The sequence below is a fragment of the Papaver somniferum genome, chromosome 8, assembly GCF_003573695.1.
Source record: "Papaver somniferum cultivar HN1 chromosome 8, ASM357369v1, whole genome shotgun sequence".
NCBI classification, from domain to species: domain Eukaryota; kingdom Viridiplantae; phylum Streptophyta; class Magnoliopsida; order Ranunculales; family Papaveraceae; genus Papaver; species Papaver somniferum.
This window is the reverse complement of record NC_039365.1, coordinates 38,146,332-38,168,797: the sequence shown is the minus strand read 5'-3', so window position 1 is coordinate 38,168,797 and position 22,466 is coordinate 38,146,332. Positions and strand designations below refer to the sequence as shown.

General features: G+C 37.5%; 1 protein-coding gene and 2 long non-coding RNA genes across 3 annotated transcripts; all 3 read right to left on the bottom strand.

Moving 5' to 3' along the window:
- Positions 1–6,653: 6,653 nt before the first annotated feature.
- Positions 6,654–7,329, bottom strand: LOC113301210. The gene is made up of 3 exons (XR_003336097.1): positions 7,193–7,329; positions 6,867–6,929; positions 6,654–6,741 (listed from the first exon to the last, which is right to left on the bottom strand). It is a non-coding gene; the product is annotated as an uncharacterized LOC113301210 (long non-coding RNA).
- A 1,127-nt stretch (positions 7,330–8,456) lies between these two features.
- On the bottom strand, positions 8,457–10,674 carry LOC113301209 (auxin-responsive protein IAA28-like). The gene is made up of 5 exons (XM_026549952.1): positions 9,990–10,674; positions 9,499–9,779; positions 9,249–9,378; positions 9,099–9,160; positions 8,457–8,858 (listed from the first exon to the last, which is right to left on the bottom strand). Exons 1-5 carry the CDS (start codon positions 10,355–10,357, stop codon positions 8,839–8,841), a joined length of 861 nt encoding a protein of 286 aa, XP_026405737.1. The 5' UTR covers positions 10,358–10,674; the 3' UTR covers positions 8,457–8,838.
- Positions 10,675–13,070: 2,396 nt separating this feature from the next.
- On the bottom strand, positions 13,071–14,216 carry LOC113301905. The gene is made up of 3 exons (XR_003336532.1): positions 13,844–14,216; positions 13,624–13,735; positions 13,071–13,489 (listed from the first exon to the last, which is right to left on the bottom strand). It is a non-coding gene; the product is annotated as an uncharacterized LOC113301905 (long non-coding RNA).
- Positions 14,217–22,466: the final 8,250 nt, after the last annotated feature.

The window sequence follows — 22,466 nt, the reverse complement described above, 5'->3', positions numbered from 1 at the left end:
GCTTCTTTGAAACACTTTAGGATCTAACTTCAAGATCTTAATCACAAATCAAAGCAATAGTAGATCAAGCTAAAGAAAGAACTAAGATGGATTTTCACTTCTCTCTCTTGAGCTCTGATACCATGTGGAAATCAAGAGAGAGCGAATGGAAGAGTGTAAACCACTCAGAGGGGAGTGCTCTATATTTTATGGATTGAATATGCACAATTACAAGAATACCTTAAAAATATCTAAACATTGTTCACAAATCACTGTACACTATTCCTACACAATATAACCGTATGTACACAACATAACCTTCTGCACGGACTATACATGTGAAAAATGTATTCTTCACATGTTCTATACTGCACTAACTAGTATAACCTGACCATGAGACTAATATTTCAACAGCTTTACCATATTTTTCAACATGCTGAAAAGAGAACTGCAGTTATATATGGTCTATCATCTCGAGGGAGTGCACATGGAATTAAAAATATTTACTAAATTGCATTTGTTAGTTTTAAGTGTTGTTTTATGCTAAGCCAATTGAATAATACAAGGGCTTTTATGGAAAAGCCTCTTTATCATTGTACTGCAGCCTAAAAATTTTCCTTTCGACTGTGGCTTTCCTTCTAAGGCTGTAGCCAACTGACGAATTCCAACGACTAACAGAAATATGACTAAGTTGAGATAAAAAATTACCCTTTATCAGCTTCCTTCCCCTTGTCTAGAGCTTGAACATACTCCTCATACTGGTACAACCTCTCGATTTCCAGTGCATCTGTCGCTTTGACTCTATAGGCGAGAGTTAATTTCCTGCCCAATCAACAAGATAAACAGTTAACAAAAAGAAACCAGATAAACATTAAACAAAACTGTGAAAAGCAGTTTTGTTATAATACAGATAAGGGATTAATTAGTCACATATTCACACCACTATTCTTATATGATAGGAAAACAATCTAAGCTGTAAGTGTAAACACCAAATCATGACTGCGCTTGTTCATAATATGGAAAAATTGTCCACTGAAAGTCTTAATCTGGTTCTGGAAACTGCACATTTGTGGGACGATTAAATGAAAAGTATCTGTGGCGGGGAGAATTAGTAAAGCTAGGCATTCTTTCTTCCATTCAAAACCGAAACTGACAAAACAGCATGAAAGAGGGCGTGGGAAATTCTCTCACTCGTTTTGATTACTGGGGTTGGAGACCTGTCTTGAACTGGCAAACACTTTACCTATGAGCTTTCTCAAATACACAAATCTTACTTAAATTCGAAAATCAAATATTTAACTCTAATCTGCATAACAATTAACAAAATAGATCAACAACCAAAATCAACTAAATTTGGAAATCCTAATGCTCAGTATGGTAATGGGACTTACAGAGATAATCAACACGAGGGCGTACAGGTTCGACTTCAAGGCAGCCGCAACATGGAGTATGTGGACAATCCTACCAAGAGAAGGCACGACTTCGTTGTCAAAGACTTCCAGTGAGAAAGCTGTCGTGGCAGTGGCAGTACTTCTTGACTGGTCAAGCCATGTAGACCTGATGATGATTCATGATCATGCTGCCTTGATGCAACTATGATCACGGCTGATCAACTTCATTACTTAGGAAATAAAAAAACAAAAAAAAAATGTTTCAGTTGTTTCCTGTTAAAATTGAATAACTTTGGCTAATTAAATCCATACACTCAGCAATTTTCGATACTAATAATGAGACAGCCTCAAACCTTAGAACTCACGAATGAACTAACCCAAGAAGTCATTTTACAGTAAAAGAAATTGAGTCTAACAATCTATACTGTGAGACCCTGTTTATAATTAACAATTTCCACAATGAAACAAAGTTTTGAAGTGACGATCTTACTAGATATATTTCAGAAATTAAGGCAACATCAAAAGTTACCTAGCTTTCTAGAAAGGAAAACCAATAAATAAGTTCTCCAAATCTATTAACTACCAAAAAGAAAAAAGTTCACCAAATCTACGAATACAACTAGATCTCCAGAAACAATCTCAAACTACAAAGTACGTTTCGTTTACTATATCAAAATTATGATAGAGAAAATAAAACAAATTATAATGATTCAATAAATCTGATTTACGAACAGAAGAGAATCGCAGCTCACTGTTAGCAACACTTATGTGTGTGTTGGATCAATCTAAATCCAGTCACCCAGATACTCAATCTGACAACCTCGAGTACTAGACAATAAAAAATTGCAGTCCTACAGTCTAACGGGCATACCGCTTTACTGGATTTTTCAACATGTTGAAAAGAGAACTGTAGTTATGGTCTATCATCAGATAGGATGAGGAAATGCACGTGGAACTGAAAATTTACAAGATTGAATTTGTTAGTTTTAAATGTTGTTTGTGCTAAACCAATTAAATAACATATGGGTCTTTACGGGAAAGGCTTAACATGGACTGCAGCCTGAAGGTTTTCCTTTTGACTGTGGTATTGCTTAGAGAAATTACCTTAGCTTTCTTTGTAAGGCTGTTGCTATCTGATGACTCCCAACGATTAACATAAAAAAAGACTAAGTTGAGATTATAAATTACCTATCAGCTTCCTCCCCCTTGTCCAGGGTTCGAACATACTGCTGACAGTATTGCTGGTAAAAACTCTCGATTTCCAGTGCAGCAGTCGCTTTGACCCTATAGATGAGAGTTAATTTCCTGCTCAATCAAACAAAACTGTGAAAGCTATATTTAAGTATTTTACCAACTCTGATAAGGGACTAATCAGTCTCATATTTACATGACTATTCTTATATGATAGGAAAACAATCTAAGCCGCGTACATGAAATGATGACACTTGTTCACAACATGGAACATATTATCGGAAGGAAATTTATGTTGCTCACTTAAAGTCTCTTAAACAGGTTCTGAAAGATTGCGCATTTGTGGGACGATTTAATGAAAATATCTATTATGGGGCAAACTAGTATAGCTAGACATTCATTCTTTCATTCAAAATCGAAACTGACGACACACACAGCGTGAAAGAGAGCACGGAAAAATCTCTATATATATAATGGCTGGTGCTGACTTTTTTTGAACTGTCAAAGACCTTACCTACGAGCTTTCTCAAACGCGTAGAACTTTGTAATTAAATTTCATAAACACATAGTTCTTCAAAATTTTAATTCTAATCTACAAATGGATAAACAATCAAAATGGACTAACTCTGAAAATCCTAGTAGTACTTGTAGACGGTTTACTGGTCAAGCCATGTAGACCTGATGATGATTCATGATAATGTGGCAGTAGTAGTACTTGTTGACGGTCTACTGGTCAAGCTTTAATTCACTATGATTAATAATCAAATTTAGAACATTATGACCACATCAAGATTCAGGTAATTATTAACAAAAATAGGAGTTTCAGTTGTTTTCTCCTGTAAGGATTGAGCAATATTGATTAATCCATACACTCATAGCAATTTTTTATACTGATATGAAGACAAGACAACTCAAAACCCAAGAAATCACTGAATTTACAGTAAAAGAAATCGGGTCTAACAATCTATACAGTGAGATTTAAAAAAAATTAACAATTTACACAACGAAACAAAGTTTTAAGGTGACGATCTTACTGGACATATACCTAATTTCAGATATTAAAGCAACATCAAAAGATACCTAGCTTTCTTGAAAAGGAAAATGGATAAATACTTTCTCCAAATTCACGAATACTTTCTAGATTACCAGAAACAATCTCAAACTACACATTACATTACGAAATCGAAATGGAAGACATTCATCATAAATAAATGAGTATCTTAAAAGAGAAATGAAAACAAATTACAGTATACAATCTAAATCCGATTATAAAACCCTATAAATCTACTGAAAATAAACTATCCTAAACATCTCTACTTCTTCCTCTAGCTAAACCTCCTTCCTTTTCTCTCAGATTTTTTTTTGCATCACTGTAATTAATTATCGATTCGTGAAAATTCGATCATCGGTTAAATTGAACTATATAATGGATCGTACAAAGAAAAAAGCAAACGTCAGGTGTTCTAAATCCTCTTCCAATCCATGAATTAAAGAAGAAGAACCAATTGAAGATGAAGGTGTAAAAACTATAATTGAACCGGAAATTGAATCGGAAATTCAACCATTTGAAGCTCCAAATACTAAAATGAGGATACTAAGGTATTCCCTACAAACCCAGTCTTTTATTTGTTGTTTTTCATGGATTGAATGGGTTAAATTGCTAAAAACTTAGGGTTTTTGACGGTTACAGTAGCGGGTTCGGCTGATAATTGAGTTGAGTTTTGAGCCGAACTGTCATTGAAATTTCTCCCTGAAAGTGTATATGAACAGTTTGGCTAAACCGTAAATGTCAATTTTTAGCCGAACCCCAAAATGTGTATTGAATACGTCCCAGAACAGTGCCAGGTTCGGCTAATACCTTGCAAACCTTCCCGGCCGAACCTGAGAAGTGAAATTTACCCCAGGTGGTTGTCAGGTTCGGCTGACTCGATTAGATCACTTTCAAGCCAAACCTATCTCTGTAAACACTTCGAAAATATTGATTTGCAGGCTCTAGGTTCGGCTATCTCGTGTTGTTGAGTTATCAGCCGAACCTTCTCTTTGCACACTCAAGTTTTTCGATCTTGTTTTGTCCATAACTTTTTCGTCCGATGTCGGAATGACCTCATTCTTTTTGCGTTGTGTTTGTCTTTTCATTCTCTTGAAGTTGAAGATAAGATCTAATTCATTTTAATGAGTTTAATATGGACCTTGGTATTCTTCATCATTAGACTTCACTTTCTTAACATATTTAGTAATTTTCACTTTTTTTGTTTGGTTCATCCTATAAAAAGGCCGATCCATGGTATCCTCGTGAATTATGTCCACTAGATCAGGTTGATTTTCCATGGGTCCAAGCACGATCTACAAAGAATATCACAAGGTTAAACACTAGAAAGAGAATATAATAACAAGGTTCGGCGCATTCGATAATCACATTATGTGTCGAACTATAAACATTTACAGGTTTCGGCTTATACGATATCCTCAATATGTGCCGAACCACGAACAATATTTTAACCCAAAAATTAACAAATTCATGTTCGGCTCAGACGTTAATCATATTATGTGCCGAACCTTGAACATAAGAGGTTTCGGCTGATACGATATTCTCCATATGTGCCGAACTAGTAACAATATTTCAACCCAGAAATTAAAAAATTATGTTCGGCACATACAATTTTGGATATATAAGTCGAATTAGTAATGATTCTATTCCGGGCTATTCAGGATGTTGTTCGGCTTACTATGAAACTTTCATATAAGCCGAACTAGTGTCTAGCAAAAGGGTTGGAATTGGAAATTATAGGTTCGGCGCATGCAGTAAACAGATTCAGTAAGCCGAACCGTTCATCAATTGGTAGATTCGGCTCATAGATGTGAGCCGAACCTCAACTTGTTTCGCCGAACCATGATTCAAAAAACCTAACTTTTGATAATTGAGAGCTATAGAAGTGAGATTAAGTATAGGATATAAGTGTACCTGTGTATTAGAAGCATTGGGTTCCTCATCAATGTCTTCATCATCAGGATTTGGCTCATAAAAATCATCATCTTGAGTTTGTGTTTGAGTTTGAGCTTGAGTTTGAGTGGGTGTAAAATCATTCTCATAATCTAAGAAATCAGCCATTTCTGGATCATTGTTGTAGTTGATATGTATTTTCCTAGGTTTTTTAGATGAATGATGACCCTCCTCATCCTCCATTGAATCAAGAATTAGAATTTTCTCACTTTCTCTTTCTCTTTCTCTCTTTCTTAACCAAACCAAAACTTTGATTTTTTTTTCATCAAATTTTTCATCTAAACAACTCATATAATTCTGAAAATTATTTTAATCACTAAACAAAATATTTAATCACTAATCAAGATTATTAACACTAATATGTAAAGGGCAGATTTGCCATTAAAAAAATTTTGGGTTAAGGGGTTATCTGATTTTGCTATTTCACAACCTTTTTTTGTCTTCATTCAGTATGCGTTGCAAGATTTTGGTATGCCCAATATTATGGTTCTTTTTATCATAAACCTTTGAGCTTGACATGGGCTTCAATCCCAAAGTGAGCCCAACAGTAGGCTTGCTAACTATCTAACCTGATTAATAGTATTGTTTTGTGATTAATTAATAATTTAATACTACAATTCAATGATACTCCCTCCGTACCTATTATATAGACGGAGTTTAAAAATTTTGTACTATCATTAGTTAGGCGGAGCTCCACTTCCAAAGTTGTTTTTTCCACATACACCTCTATTAATGATGTATGGGTATCATGTAATCTAGTTTTACATGTGAGATAGAGATATATAAAATAATATTTGTATTGGAATAAGGTAAGGATAAATTTGGAAAGTAGAAAGAAATTTATGAAAACTAAACATTTTTTATTCTAAGAGAATACTACTTCTACGCCTATATAATAGGTACGGAGAGAGTAATTAACGAATGATTAAGGGAATGCCGTTTAATGGGTACAATTTAATGAATAACTAAAAAGGCAGTCATCATCATTTAGGAAGAACAGAGAGAATTCGGATTGTCATCACAACAATGGGAAAATAACAAGTTCAATTTATTTTTCTTGATCGGTGATAAGTTCAAATCAAACTAGTAAACCACCATATCAGGCATAGTTCCGTTCGAACGAATCCGTTGTTATTCAACTCATCGACGAGTCTTCCTTTCTGTTCCAAGTTCCCACCACTGCAAATCACCACAAACACACAATGCCATTCGTCTGGTAAAAACTATAAATCTTCAAAATTAAATGGAAAATATCCACTATAACAGTTAATTAGCTTTTTGGAGCAAAGATGTGCACGCAGTACCTGGTGCTCTAGCTTCATGGGCGAGCAAAGATATACAACCGCTTCACTGTGCTCAAGAAATCCCTGCAACATATAACATATGCATCATTCGTCCATTAGAATATAATGCTTAAGCCTAGTTAGAGGCACCAACAATCCAGTGGCTTAGATATATGTGCATTATTGGTGCAAACTATTAATACATTGTTGGAAAAAATGAAGCCTAGAGCCAAATGCGTGCAACAAATTGGGAGTCAAAAGGCAAAAAAAAAAAATTGTAAAAGAAGAAGGAAAAAAGCTAGGTGAAATACGTAAGGAGCCTGTTTTAGTGCAAAAGTAAGTCTTACTTCCATGGCACACTGCCTACAATCCCGCGACCTCCTTCATGATTCTCGGATATGAAGAGTGTACCTTTGGTGGTTACTGTGACATCTTCAAGTTCATTGTCAGGAATTCCCTCCGCGTCTAGATAGTTCACTGATAATCATGAAAATTTGAACTTATTAGTGCACGAGTATGCAAAAATTAGCTAATTGTATGGGCATTGGGAAACATCGTCGCTTAAGCTCATCTGCAAGATTGTTAGAAACAATCCTTAAAACTGAAACTTAAGTTGATTTAGTCCAAGATGTGCATGCTTAAGTTTTTCTTAACAAGTAGAATGCCTTAAAAGTGTGATCTGTCACAACAGTACTATCCACCAGACTATGGTGGAGAGGATGCAGGCGGTATTGGAAACATTAAGCAGAGTGTTATAGCCGAATCAGATTAAAGCAAAAACGGATAATAACAAGCGAAGTTTCTATTGCAGTCAAATTATCATGCCATAATGACCAAATAACAAGAGCACATATAATATGACACATACATAGAGGGATCATGCACAAAGATTCATGAAGAGGACCTGACAAGAAGTTGTCTGACAACTTATGAAGGGCCTGGCGAAGGGATTCATAATTGTCATGAGCTTTGATATTGATCCTCCTCCCTATAGGGCAACCAACCATATGCACTTTTATGTACATTGCGCTGACCTCTGATGATACATCCCTGAACATGTCATTTGAAGATGACCCGGCTGGAGAGATTGGTTCATTTGTTATTCCAGACATATCTCTGTTTATGTTGAAAGATGAATGAGAGAAATATGATGAAGTTACAAGTAATGGTTTGTACATACAAGAAGTAGAAAGGAAGTACAAAGTTGTTTTTATAATTATGGTGTTTGGGCAGTATTAAATATAAAATGAGCTTTTAAGGATAAAACATAACTCTAAATTATCTAGTGTGTTTCATAATTGGTAATGCAATAGTGAGAACAAATTTAATTTTCTTGGAAGATATGGTTCATGAACCCAAAAACTCATATATGAACATGGAATTATGATTTACCAACCTCAAACCGTCCTTAACGGTCACGGTGAAGCTGGATTTTTACCATTGATTATGTGTCATCATTCGGTGACTCCACAGGTTTAAAGCGTCTTAATTAGTCTAGAAATGGATTGTTACCGTTGGTTCGTTGCACACCGGAGGAGGAATCCATAACTGCATCCTTAAACACCATCTAGAAATGGAAAATTTTGTTCTTGCTGCTTTTATAGACATGTATGCAAAATGCGGAAGCACTCAAGCCCTGGATGGTGCATCAGAAAGCCAAGTTATTAGGAAACTTGGAATGCGATGATCATGGGCTATACGTCCACTCCACATTAATATTAGTTGTTACCATTTCGGTTCAACTAGTGTTACAGCATTCTGACAATCTCAGGCATCCGGAGATGCATACATAAGTTCAACCTATACAACCCAAAACATTGATAACATAATTATACGTGTATTTCACGTGCGTCATAATTAAGAAAGCTACTTTACATCTCCTCAAACTGTTTTGCAAATATTACAATACAGGCAAAAACGAAACAAGCTAATGTAATAGATATTAGATCTTAATATTAGTTGTTTATACTGCTTGATGACTTCTCCCTCAGCCTCATACTTCTCCTCCGGCCACTGCAAATCGCACACATGGAATTAAAAGAAAATTAGTTTCCCTTCATCAGTTAAATTTACGAGAAAATATAGTTTTAGGTTAAAAAGTTCAAGAACGTACACAAGCTATGCAAGTCTGGAATCAACAAATATTTTTCAGAACAATTTGTATGGCTGTTTCTGGGATTTTTGGTTCCATACGTGCATTTGTTGTATACAAGTGAAATTTTTTGTCAATTGAGATGGGTTTAAGAAATATACCTATTGCTGGAGCTTTAGAGCCACTGATGATAAATAGCCTTTTAGCCGTACTTGTGAACATCCTGAAATATTAGATTAAGTTATCTATAATTAGCTTTAAAATTTTATAATAATAAAGGGAAAGCAGGCTTTAAGAGGTGAAAAACTTACTCCCACGGCACATCACCTACAAGAATTCGATCCCCTTCGTTATCTTCGTAGAGAAGAACATGTTTGCTGCCTTGAACTTCTTCGGTTTGTTTTCCGTCTTGTGCTTTTCCTCCATTCTTAGAAAAATTGACTGATAAAAATATTTGGAATTAAACATTGTAATGAATTTCTTTGAAGTAAAAGTACTTAATTAAACCGTACCGGTGGTAATTAACAAAAAAGATTTATTTATTTGGTGAAGTATGAATACCTGATGATAAAAAGTTATCAAACATATTTTGAAGGGCTTGGGAGAGAGACTCATAACTCTCATGAGCCTTGAGATTAATCTTTCTCCCAACTGCATAACCTTCCATATTGACTTTAACGTACATTGTATCCATAGCAGTGGACTTCCTCAAGACTTCATCATCAGTGGCAGACACAATTTTAGTGCTAGCGGCATCTTTAGTTTTCATCTCTTGTTTCGATGGTGAATTTAAGTTCCTCCGAAATGCCCGTACCGGCGGCCAGCCAACCACTGGAGGAGCTCTATATTAATAAACACCACATCTTAATAAATCATTAGACTTTATCCGCCAGTTTTGGTTACCTAAAACCATTTAAGGGACTGTGCACCGATTATCTTTTTAAGTTTAGTGTTCTTTACACTACACAGCTAAATGTAATCTGGACCACAATACCCTATTAAAAAAAACTAGCTGCATGCGAGGAATTTAAAAGTTTTGCTGATTAACTGACCTGGTAGGCAGAGGACGGGACTGGAAATCAGCTTTTTCCTTCTTTGGATCAGAAGAGGAATTATTACTCCATGGATTGTTTTTTGTAAAGCCTTGAGTTGTTAGATGATCATGATCAGAACACCATCTTTTTGTGGTTCCATAACCAGCACCATTAACAAGCAAGGTTTGTTGATCTGATGGTGAAGTAATGAGACGTTTAGTACTGGTGACTTTTTCTTCTGTTGCCTTGATAGGAATGGAGTCAGAACCAACAAACCCAAGTCTAAGTTCAGTTTCTTTTGTTTTTGGTCCAAGAATATGGTTTAGCTCTCCATCTTTCTCTTCTTTTTCTTGTTCAGCTGTCGCTTCTATAAACTGGTTCTTCATTGCCTGGTTCTTGAGAGGAAGTTGCACACCGGCACCGGAGAAAATGATCTTTCTTTTAGTAGTTGTTTGTGTGTTTCGCTTAGAAGACAAAGTTGAAGAGATATTTTTTGTTTTTGTTTTTGTTGTTGTTGTTGTTGATGTGTGAGAATCGAATTCAAGGAATAATATCTTTATATGTACTCCTTAGTGAAGCTGATATAATTTGAAAGGAAGCAGCCCACTGAGTTCCACTTGGTGGCGTGGAATGAATATACAGTATGATACAAATGTGAAAAATAACAGTGCACTCTGCTAGTTAAAAGTGACGAACACGTAAACCGTTTTTTTTAGCATAGATGCAGAGGAGAGGGGTGCTAGGAACTTCTCGTGGGCATGCCTGTTTATCTCCTCTCTTTTTTTTACCAGTGTTGGTGGCTGGCAAAAGTGCACGCTTTTAATTTCCTTTTTCCAACCAAAAAAAGAAGATCCCTGTAATAAATGGCTGGATAATTCAAAGGATGTCTTTTTATCTACCCTCTTTTAGTTAAATTAAGCTTAAAATTTTGTGTATATATTATACAAGTTGTTTAGGTTGCAATCCTCCCGTGCTGGAGTAATCAAGTGCATATGTACCCTACACTCTCCTACCTAGTGACTTTCCATTTTTCTGTCTATAACAAATGAAAAAGACTTTCATTTTTACTAGTTTCTTTTCATAAAGCATAGGCTTGCGTGATATCGACGTATTGTTTCTTGTTGTCTTGGATGTTTCAGAAACAAAAAATATACCAGAGTAACTTCTTAGGTATGTAGAATCCATTACAGAATAATAAGAATTCATATGAGCTTATTTTCGGCACCTAAAGATAATTATTCAGATCAGTAAATATTCAAGAGATGAGATCATAAACATATAGGAGAAGAATCGGTAATGTAATTTATTCTGGAGTCTTCAACTAGGTGTGACTGTAACGAACTAGCAAGTGAAAGCTTAAATGTGGTAAATGTCTCTACTCTAGGACCTCCTAGTCCTAGCTAGTTCAAATCAAACTAAGTGAGGTAAACTTTATTTGGGTTCCACATATTGATCCCCTGCAGCAGAAGTACCTTCATTTCAAATCCAACTGAAAAGGGAATATTTTTTGGTTGATACTGCCTGCCTGCCAATGTCATCAAATCTCTCTGCTACCTAAAGCTTCAAACGTGACCCCTCCTAGTACGCTTTTTCCCAACCCAATCACCACCTATATATTGGCCCCCACCACCACCTTTCCCAAGTGGCCGGCTCTACTACCACCACCTTCAGCCACCAGGGGCCGGGTAACTTCAGCTTCTTACGCTTGGTGCAAAGATTCAAGTCATTTATACCTGATCAAGTAATTGAGAGCTCAAGACATTCCAAGAAGATAAGGATTAGTCCTATCAAAGTAGCACTTTTTTTCCCTTTTTTTTTTCTTTCTTTTCCTGTCAAAGTCGCACTCTTTTCTTTGTTTACTTTCTCTCACAACTCATGTAGTCAGATACAATGTTACCAACACTCTATTGTGGCGATGAGTTTCAAATGGAATAATCAATAAGCTTTGTTCCCCAACATTAACAGAAGGTGTTTTAACGATGAGGGCACTGCTTAAAGTGGCAGTTCTAAATCTGGCAACGGCCTTCTAAGTTAGTAAAGCGTCAACTTTCTGTTTGTATACACTACATGTATATATACTAACCCATTTGACCGGGAAGTCTATCAAGTTGGCTTGCCTAATTTTGTAGTGGTAGTGCACATTTTAGATAAATGCGGCACTGGCATATCATAAAAGAGGTAGCAGAAGTTTTGAAAAATGGAGGACTATCAAGTGTAGATGAGGAGTATTGCGTATGATCCTTAAGTATTGATTAGATGGAAATTTTGATAGGTAAAAGAGAAAGGTAATTATGGATTCCACTAGTTAAAAGAAAAAGGGTGAGTCATCGTCACTTTGAGAATTGTACGCATACAAGAGGATTCCACATAAATAAGCTAAACCCTACAAGTTCATGATCAATCAAGTCTCAATCTTCTGCCATTAACATGCCTGATTCTGCTTTAGCTTTTTCTCTTAATGCTTCCCACATTAGAACTCATGAAATGGAATTCACTTGGTTCAGCAATCTAGTTACACCATTCAATTCTCATGGTTCACGATTTTGGTTGGTACATTTGCAACTGTAGGCTTTTTCGTTTTTTGAACAATTTTTTACACTTTTCACCCCTCTTGACTTTGTCAACAACTTGTGACTTTTGACTAATGAGAGACAAAAATCCTCTTATATTGAACTTGCCGTATTTAGACCGAGTCATATGGGCTAGATTGAACTGCTAGACTAGCAGAAAAGTGTTGCAGTTCAAAAAAAAATGTGGTCTATTTGTTAACACTAGTTCTCTCTTTTAGCATGTGATCGCAGGTGAAGTAGCAGCGAGATTCAAGCGCTAAATGATTCAGCGCCACAAAAATCACCTTTACGCTGAATGGTTCAGCGCTCACAAAAATCACACGGATCACAAAAATCAAAAAAATTGATCTGACGGTTGAAGTTGGTTGCGCTGAAACAAACAGCGCTGGACAATGGTCCCAGATGACGTGGACTGCTAATCTAGCTGCTAGATTAGCACTCTCATAGAACTTAGGAGGTTGCCCTAGCTGACTACTGTCCAAATTTATAGCCAAGCAGGGAGAAACAAATTACCCTTCTGAAGCTGGTTTTGATCATTTTCATCAACTCCCAAATTGAGAAACAACACAAACTAAAAACTTGGATGAAGTAATTTACACCAATAGGAAGATATCAAAACGCCTCCCACAAAAATTCCAGCATTCACTTTCCTTAAACACCCATAAACCTATCCAAAATTTCAAGCAAAACCATTAAATACGAATGTAGCGACTTTTCATTTTAATTAACACGAATACTGAATATTTGACATTAGTCTTCATACGTATTCAACTATGGCTAAAGAGGGTTGCTTCAGTCTGGCGGTGCAGGGAGGCGATGACAGTCAAGAAGGGTGACTGTGCAGCTGGTTGCAATGTTCTGCTTCATGTTGATGGAGGTCGGAGTAACTTGCAAATTCACGGGCTGATGCAGAATCGGCGAGAAGCTACATGCCATCATTGCTAATTCCTGGAGAGTTTGTGAATCTTTAGTAGAGGGAACTTCTGACAGTTTGATTGACATGAAATGATAGTCCAGTGTTCTCTGTATGGAGTGCAAGGAAAATCAAATGGAGTGCGAGGAAGAAAAAGTAATTTATTTACCAGAGACCCGCTCAAGAGTTTGGATACAGGAGAGCGAAACATCTACTGGACCTCACTGTCCAGGGATACAAAAACGGTGGAACCCGTAATATCTTCAGAGCAAAGAAGGAACCTGCGTCGCAAACATGAGATGCTCACCTGGTTAACAAAATACGTGTGGATACTTATGAACACAACTAAGATGATCATCAATATCCAAAATCGGAATAGACGCTTTTACTTTTTTCATGGCCGCTGTGATTTGGTGGGGTGATCTTACATCCAAACACCTGCAAAAATAAAATCATTAAACAGGGATCTAACCAAAATGAGATTGCATCCCTAATAATATTCCCAGACTAATTACATCTAGCAACATTTGGTCACGATATAACAAACAATCAATTTAATCAGCAAAAACAAAAAACAAAAAAATTGGTGAAACATGATGGCAGTAGGTAGCTTGCTCTCTGGTCCAAAATCACATGTGTGGATCAGTGGATGAAATCGTTGATTGTAAAATGGGGTATGATTAATTCCAAAACTAAAAATCTTGACAGCCACCGGGATTACATCCTCTAAGAATATTCTATAGACATTGCCCATTAACAAAGTTCTGGCTGATTTCCCTTTTGTGGACAGTAACAGGCAAAGGAAAAAAGGTTGTTTAATATAAGTCTCATCACTAAGACTTGCTTTGTACATCGATGGTATTTGCGGCATTTGGTTTCTAGCACCTAGATTGCCCTGTCTTTTGACACCTATCACAAGCCTTGCAAAATAAATATGCATCCTTAAACAATGTAGGCCAAGAAAAACCACTTTCGAGAACCTTGAGGGATGTCCTCTTGGCTCCGAAATGGCCACCATAAGCATATGAGTGACAAAAATTTAGAATTGATTGGAACTCGGATTCAAGTACGTACCTGCGGATCATTTGATCGGAGCAATGCTTCCCATATATATTGCTTGGCAATCTTCTTGAGCTTGTGTTTCTGAAATGTGGACATGGAACTAGGTACTTGTCCCGTCACCAAGAAGTTAACAATATCAGCGTACCATGGATTTGTGCCAACAACCGCAAAGAGTTTCTCATCCGGGAAGCTATCATACAAAGGAATCGCTTCTTCGTACATAACCAATCTGCTTAAATGATCCTCTACGGTATTCTCACTTCCCTTCTTGTCCTTGATTTGCACAAGTTGAACTCTTTAAGAAGGAATATCCACCTTATGAGCCTTGGCTTAGCATCCTTCTTTGTGAGCAAGTATCGTAGTGCAGCATGGTCGGAGAAGACAACCACCTTTGTACCCACCAAAGTAAGATCTAAACTTCTCTAGTGCAAATACTATGGCCAAGAGCTCCTTTTCAGTAGTGGAGTAGTTTATTTGTGCTCCGTTAAGAGTTCTAGAAGCATAATAAATGGAATATGGAACTTTACCATATCGTTGTCCCAACACGGCTCCAACGGCATAATCACTTGCATCGCACATCAACTCAAATGTCTTGCTCCAGTCCGGTGGTTTGATGATTGGTGCGGTAGTCAACAGCTCCTTCAAGGTGTCAAAAGCCTCCTTGCATTCCTTGTCACAATCAAAGGCCACATCTTTCTGCAAAAGTCTACACAGGGGCATTGCAATCTTGGAGAAATCTTTGATGAATCTCCTATAAAAACCTGCATGACCAAGAAAAGAGTGAACCTCCCTCACAGTTGTGGGGTATTGTAAGTTCTGAATCAAATCTATCTTAGCCTTGTCCACTTCTAACCCCTTAGAAGATATAACATGGCCTAGTACAATCCCATGATTCACCATAAAGTGACACTTTTCCCAATTAAGAACAAGATTATTTTCTATGCATCGTTTGAGAATAAGTGCAAGGTTATCTAAGCAATTGTCAAAAGAATCACCATACACGCTAAAATCATCCATAAACACTTCTATGATGCTTTCCACATAATCTGAAAATATACTTACCATACAACGTTGAAAAGTGGATGGAGCATTGCACAAGCCAAATGGCATACGTCTATACGCAGAAGTGCCAAAGGGACAAGTAAATGTCGTCTTTTCTTGATCTTCCGGAGCTATTACAATCTGATTATAACCTGAAAAACCGTCAAGAAAGCAATAGTGAGAGTGTCCAGCCAATCTTTCAAGCATTTGATTAATGAATGGTAAGGGAAAATGGTCTTTTCAGGTGTTAGAGTTGAGCATTTGGTAGTCAATGCAAACTCTCCATCCGGCCTGGATTCTAGTTGGAACCAAGTCATTATCATCGTTTTTCACCACCGTGATTCCGGACTTCTTTGGAACGACTTGAACCGTACTCACTCACTTGCTATCGGATATGGGATAGATAACCCCGGCATCCAACAATTTCAGAATTTCTTTCTTGACTACCTCCATCATCGGAGGGTTCAAGCGTCGTTGAGCCTCTCTTGTTGGTTTATCAAAAGTGATTGTAGTTGAAGTGGTAAAACGGATTCGTATCAGAGTTGTGAAGAAAACAATTTTTCAAGATTTAAATTAAACACGCAAATAAATAAAATAGTTCAAACCTTTAGAGAAAAACACCAAGACTTGGATTCCACCATTGATCCATTATTTGATAAATTCTAATAATTAATATTCATGCAATTTTTCTTTTAGAGTGATTCTAATATTATGTCTTTTGTAGATTTTTGAAGTAATAAATGTAAACACCAAGCATGAAACATCAAGAGTCTTAAACTAAGCATGCTCCATCAAAATGAATCACAATTATTCAATAAAAATCAATTTTCCAATAAAAATTCCATGCAAATAATCATGTAATAATATTGCAAATAAATAATAAAGTTAGAATTATACCATAAATAAGGACCAATGGCTTCCTCCGTCGCCTTGGCTAAGGGGTTTAGCTCCTCATCCCAAAAACACACTCACAAGATAAATTCATGGCTAAAATAGGTGTTTTTATTGATGTATAAGATGAAACAGGAAATTGTAACGCTGTGAAAGTGTTACAGCGTCACCGTTACAAAGGGGTCACTGTTACAAAAGAGTATGGTAATTTAAGACTGCTGTAAACGATAACTATCTACTGCTGTGAAACAACAACAGTGGTATTGAAAATAAGTTTTCTGAAGAACGACGGACTCTGCGAGTCTGTTCTTCGTGTTCTTCAGAAGCTTTAATGGCAACAGCAGCAGCAGCGCTGTCTCCTCTATAATTGCTTCTCCTAGGCTCTCATCGACTCTAAACTCTCTCATAAGGTTTTTCAAACTTTTTGTTGATGTAAACCAACACTTATATAGCCCAACAGATCCATAAATCTCGACTAAATATGCGATTATTCTTTTTCTTCTTCTCATGCAGTTGAAACGATAATCGCTTCTGTTGAGCTTTTTCACGTGCTGTTGGCTATAAAATAGCTACCAAACTCTTCCATAATCTTGAATAGGACCATGTACATGTTAATCCAGCGTCAAAGTCCTCCAGAAATCTCTCAAAAATATTCTAAAAACCCAACAGAGAACACGTCTCTCTGTTGGAAACTTTGAAACCCTCTCTGGGCCATTCCAGCCCAATTGGTTGGTTCCAATCGATTGTACTAGGCCTGTTTAGTCCATCCAAGTCCAGCCCAACTGATTTCGGCGATTGAATCTCGTTAAAACTCCATCAAAATTCGATTATCAATCTGCCAGTGAACTTCCCGCCAATTTTCCAATTCAAAACGTGAAGAAGGTGGGTGCCCTTATCCTGTGTTGTTCTCCCTTTAGCAGCTGCCTGGAAATAGGTCACCCCTTAGTAATTAGGTTGCCCCTTATCCAAAATCGAGGGTCCGTATAGTGATTTCTCTGGGACACTTTCCGCACTTTTTTCGGGGTTCCTCCGGGATATTCCCGGGGTACTTCCGGTACAATTCTGGGGCGCTTCCGGCACGTTATCAACGGAGGTCCAAATGCCGCATTTTTAGCCAATTTCGCCACAAAGCCTTATTCTTCCAAAAACACCTACAAATAAATAAAATAACCAAATAAGTACGATATCGAGCACTAACAATATATACAAATGAGCTATATTAGACACATAAATGCGTCTATCATCCATCGTCGGAGGGTTCAAGCGTCGTTGAGCCTCTCTTGTTGGTTTTTCCCCCTCCTCAAGAAGTATTCGGTGCATACATATGGAAGGGATGATTCCTTTGATATCGGCAATGGTCTACCCAATGGCAAACGTGTACTCTCTTATCACTCGAACAAGTTTCTCCTCTTGCACCTTGGTAAGGTATTTGGCAATGATCACCGGCAACTCTTCCTTATCACCTAAATATACGTATTTGAGGTGATCCGGAAGAGGTTTCAACTCAAGAATAGGTGCCTGCACAATCGACGATAAAAGTCTCTCATTAGTAAGTGGCAAAGAAACATAAGACGCATTATACTTTTGTGGAACTTCATGTAATGAGTTAAGAGCTAAAACAACCTCTTTAAGCTCATCACAAATAGACAATTCACTTTCAAGGTCTTTGTATTTCCCATAACCTAAACCCTCCATTATGGTGTTCTCTAAAGCATCATCACCACTCAATTCAAAAATCTGTTGAGCTAGAGAATCAATAATATCAATTGAAAAACAGGAATGCACATCACTAGGATATTACATATCCTCAAAGATATTGAAACTTGTGATTTCATCATCAAACTCCATAGTTAGGGCGCCTTTAAAAACATCTATCTTTGTTCTTACGGTTCTCATGAATGGTCTACCCAGCAGCAAGGGGGTAGGCGGTGGTGAATCTTCGTCCATCATGTCTAGAACATAGAAATCCGCCGGAAATATGAGTTGGTTAACCTGCACCAAAACATCCTCAATAACCCCTTTCGGGTAAGTATTAGACCTATCAGCAAGTTGTATAACAATACCGGTATTTTTAAGAGGTCCAAGATTCAATGATTCATAAATGGAGGCAGGCATAACATTAATGGATGCTCCTAAATCTATCAAAGCACGTTCAAACCTGATTTTACCAATAGTACATGGTATGGTGAAACTACCGGGGTCTTTCAACTTAGGTGGGAGTTTCTTTTGAAGATATGCCGAAGCATTCTCCCCCACACTCATTACCTCATTACCGGTCAATTTGTGCTTGCTAGTGCACAATTCCTTCAAGAACTTTGCATAGCGAGGAACCCGCCTTATCGCCTCAATTAGTGGAATGTTCACTTCAATCTTCTTAAAGATCTCCCAAATCTGTTGGTACAATGTCTCCTTATTCGACTTTGCAAACCTGCTAGGAAAAGGCGGAGGAGTAGCATAAGTAGAAACACGAGTTTTATAGTTAGAATTTATTACCGGTCATCCTTTTTAGGGGCTGTTTCAGCCTCTTATTTCTCCAAATCAAGTTCATGGGACATCGGTGATGTTGCCGGCTTCTCTACTTGCTTCCCACTTCGTAGCTCAATACAATTGGCATTTTCCTTATGATTTAATGGTTGTGAATGAAGTTTTCCAGCTACTTGTGCTTCCAATTTGCTCACGGTAGTAGCTCATTGACTCATTTGTGTTCGTATGTCCTTCATATCCATCTCTGACTTTTGTTTGTCTTGCGCCAGTGTGTTGAGAATAAGATTCAAATTGTCATCTATACTCGTGCCTTGAGTTTCTTGACGTGGCCTTTGAAAGAATTGGTACCCACCTTGTTGATTGAAAGGAGGATTAGAGACTGCAGCTTTCTTATTGGCGTAGCTGAAATAGGGATGATCTCGCCAGCCGGGATTGTATGTGCTGGAATACGGATCATATCTTGGCCTTTGCTGATTTTGGTACATAACACTTGCTTGCTCAACATCTTCGTTGTATGATGATGGTATGACAGTTGCTGCTATTTGATGCATCATCTTCTCCATGTTACCCATTCTATGTTCCAAATATGAAGAATCACCAACTTCATTCACCTTCCTTACCATTGATTCAGCTCTAGTGAAGAATTGTTGCGTGTTTGCAGCCATGTTCTCTAACAAGCTTGTAGCTTCCGCAATGGTCTTGTTGGTTAGTGCACCACCACTTGCGGCATCAATCAAATTTCTCTCATTAGAAAGCAATCCCTCGTAGAAATATTGAATAATGAGTTGATCGTTAATTTGATGGTGTGGACAGCTAGCTAAAAGCTTCTTGTACCGCTCTCAATATTTATAGAGAGTCTCTCCCGATATTTGCACAATACCACAAATTTCCTTGTGAATCACTGCTGCTTTTGATGCCGAAAAATACTTCTCAGGGAACAACTTATTCATCCTGTTCCATGTGGTTATACTCCCACGAGGTAAACAAAAGAACCATTCTCCTACAACATCGATAAGGGAGAAAGGAAATGTTGTCATCATAGCCATATCCGTATCTGCAGTTGCTTGCTTCATATTAGTCACAACATGATGAAATTGTTGTAAGTGACGATTTGGATCTTCTCCCACTAAACCTCTGAATTTGGGCATCAAGTGAATAAATTGCGGCTTCAACTCGATGGTTCCATTCAGCTGAATACATAAAGGTTGTTGATCAAGGTTTGGAGAAGTGAGATCCTCTAGTGTTCTCGGAGAAGGTGGTCGACCTCCCATTGTGTTGTCTTCCTCTTTGTCTGAATTTGAGAATCCACTAGATGAAGAACTAGGAGGAAGTGGAGTATTCACTGCTCGAATGAATTCTTTTAGTAAAGTGCCCGAACGAAGACGTATACCAATAGGACTTGGTCTGCCCTCTCCACGCATTCACCAAAGAAACAGTACCTGAAAATCAGATTCTAAGAGATTGATTTAGTAAACTGAAATTGTAACGAAAAGCAAAAATAAAAACTAAGAATAAAAATAACAACTAAACTCGTCACTGCCTCCCCGGCAGCGGCGCCAATTTTGACAAGGTGTCAAATCGTAAATAATAATTTTCGACTTCTTTTTACACTAGCAAGTAATATAATGAAAGCAGATTCGTCCCAAGAGAGGTATGAAGTAAAAGTTGTTATGAAATTACTCTTAGCAAGATTGTTTTTCTATAGAAATTCTGAAAATTGTAATTCAAATATGAGATAGAATTGATTAAGGAATCATTCTCGACCACGAAACATAAACCAAATCATATATAGCACGTTCTTCACATTATCTCGTTACTAACAACCCTAGGATAATTAGTACGCTCAACTATCCCGTTATTATCTCCAAAGCACACCGGATACGGAAACGCACGACTACCGGATTCTACTTGCCAAGTTTCCTACAAGTACGCTCTCTAGGTGTGACTTTAACAAATGCTCTAAGTTTTGTGAGATAAGGTTGCTCCTAGTGATGAACTCAAAAGCATGAATCACCTACTAGTGTCAATTTCTACATATAGGTATTTAACAAAGTCCCAACATCAATACCCACATATTGCTACTTGTGTTTAATTCTCTAGACAATTACGAGTCGAAGAAAATCTAAACTAGCAATAAGATTGTGACATAACTATTTAATTTCGAACTTAAACAATTAAGGAACAATCCATAAGCATTATTAGCATGGTAGAAATCAAACAATAACTAAACTTGCGAGAAAACGAGCTATTGCATATCAATCATGAGTTCAAATTTCGGGCTTTGAAATCACCCTTAATCAAAAATAGTTTTAGTTACTCATAGTTTTGGAGTTCATCATCAAATATGGAAATAAAGAAGTTGAAACAATAAGCAAACTCTAGTATCCGGCTCTCCTCCAAAGCTCCAAGTAAAAATACGTGATATCAAAGTTGTAGAATCCTCCCTTTTATGTCTCTTCTTACGTCAAATCTTCAAAGGTCCAATAGATAAGAGCCCACCAGGCCCATGTGTGAGAAAAACCCATGTAGAAAATATGCTCAAAAAGTTGTTGCCGTAAAACTGGTTTCATCCTCAGGTGACTGGAATTTCTGTCGCCGTTCACTGCTTGTCGCAAGTCACCTAGCTTCATTCATCCCTTGCTGTAACTCCCCTTGTCTGCATTTGTGACAAACCAATACCATCACCTTTTCTGGCCTGTAACGTACAGCTCCACTTCATATCAACACAACTGCAATACATACACACAAACCCACTGCAGTTACCCATTTCTTCAATTGCAGACCTAGCCATGCTGGCGCTCCATTCTGTACCTTCAACTTCTTAGACTTCCATAGAAACACAACCAATTCTAGCCAATGCACCAGCAATAACAGCTCCTCTCATTCATCTAAGCTCCAATGGTGAGCCATCAGCTAGACAATCACCTTCAATTCCTTGGTTGTAACTCCAATTACAGTTCATTCTTCATAACCTCCAGAACTGCAGCGGCACCAACCATTTCTGCATCTTCTTATACACCACCTGAAACTACAGCAGCAACACCTAAGCCCATGCCTCCATTTCTTGCTCATTACAACTGCAGCATCAACTGCATCTTAAACTCGTCACCAGATTCCTCACTTTGCAATCTCGGCACAAAGCCAACCCATTGCCAGTTCATCTCACTGCACAGTCATAGTCCATGGCAGCAACAACTACAACTCTCAGTTCAAGTACCTAGGTCAATTCCTAGCTGCAATCCATCGGCTACATATTCAATCACCCATCTCTATATTCCACTAGCACCAGTTTCTACTCCTACTACAACTCTACCAGCTACTCTGCTCTTTGCAAACATTCTCCAACTCATTACTGCCATCCTGTAACTTCTACCCCTGATATTTCTCAAATACCACCAGTACTCGACACCATTTATGAGTCTTCTTAGCTTAGTTTCTTGACCAACCATCACCTGCAATTGCACTTCCTTGTCCTAATCTTTTCGAGATCCAGTTATCATCACCCATGATTCTCTCCTCTGCATTGCCTCGGTT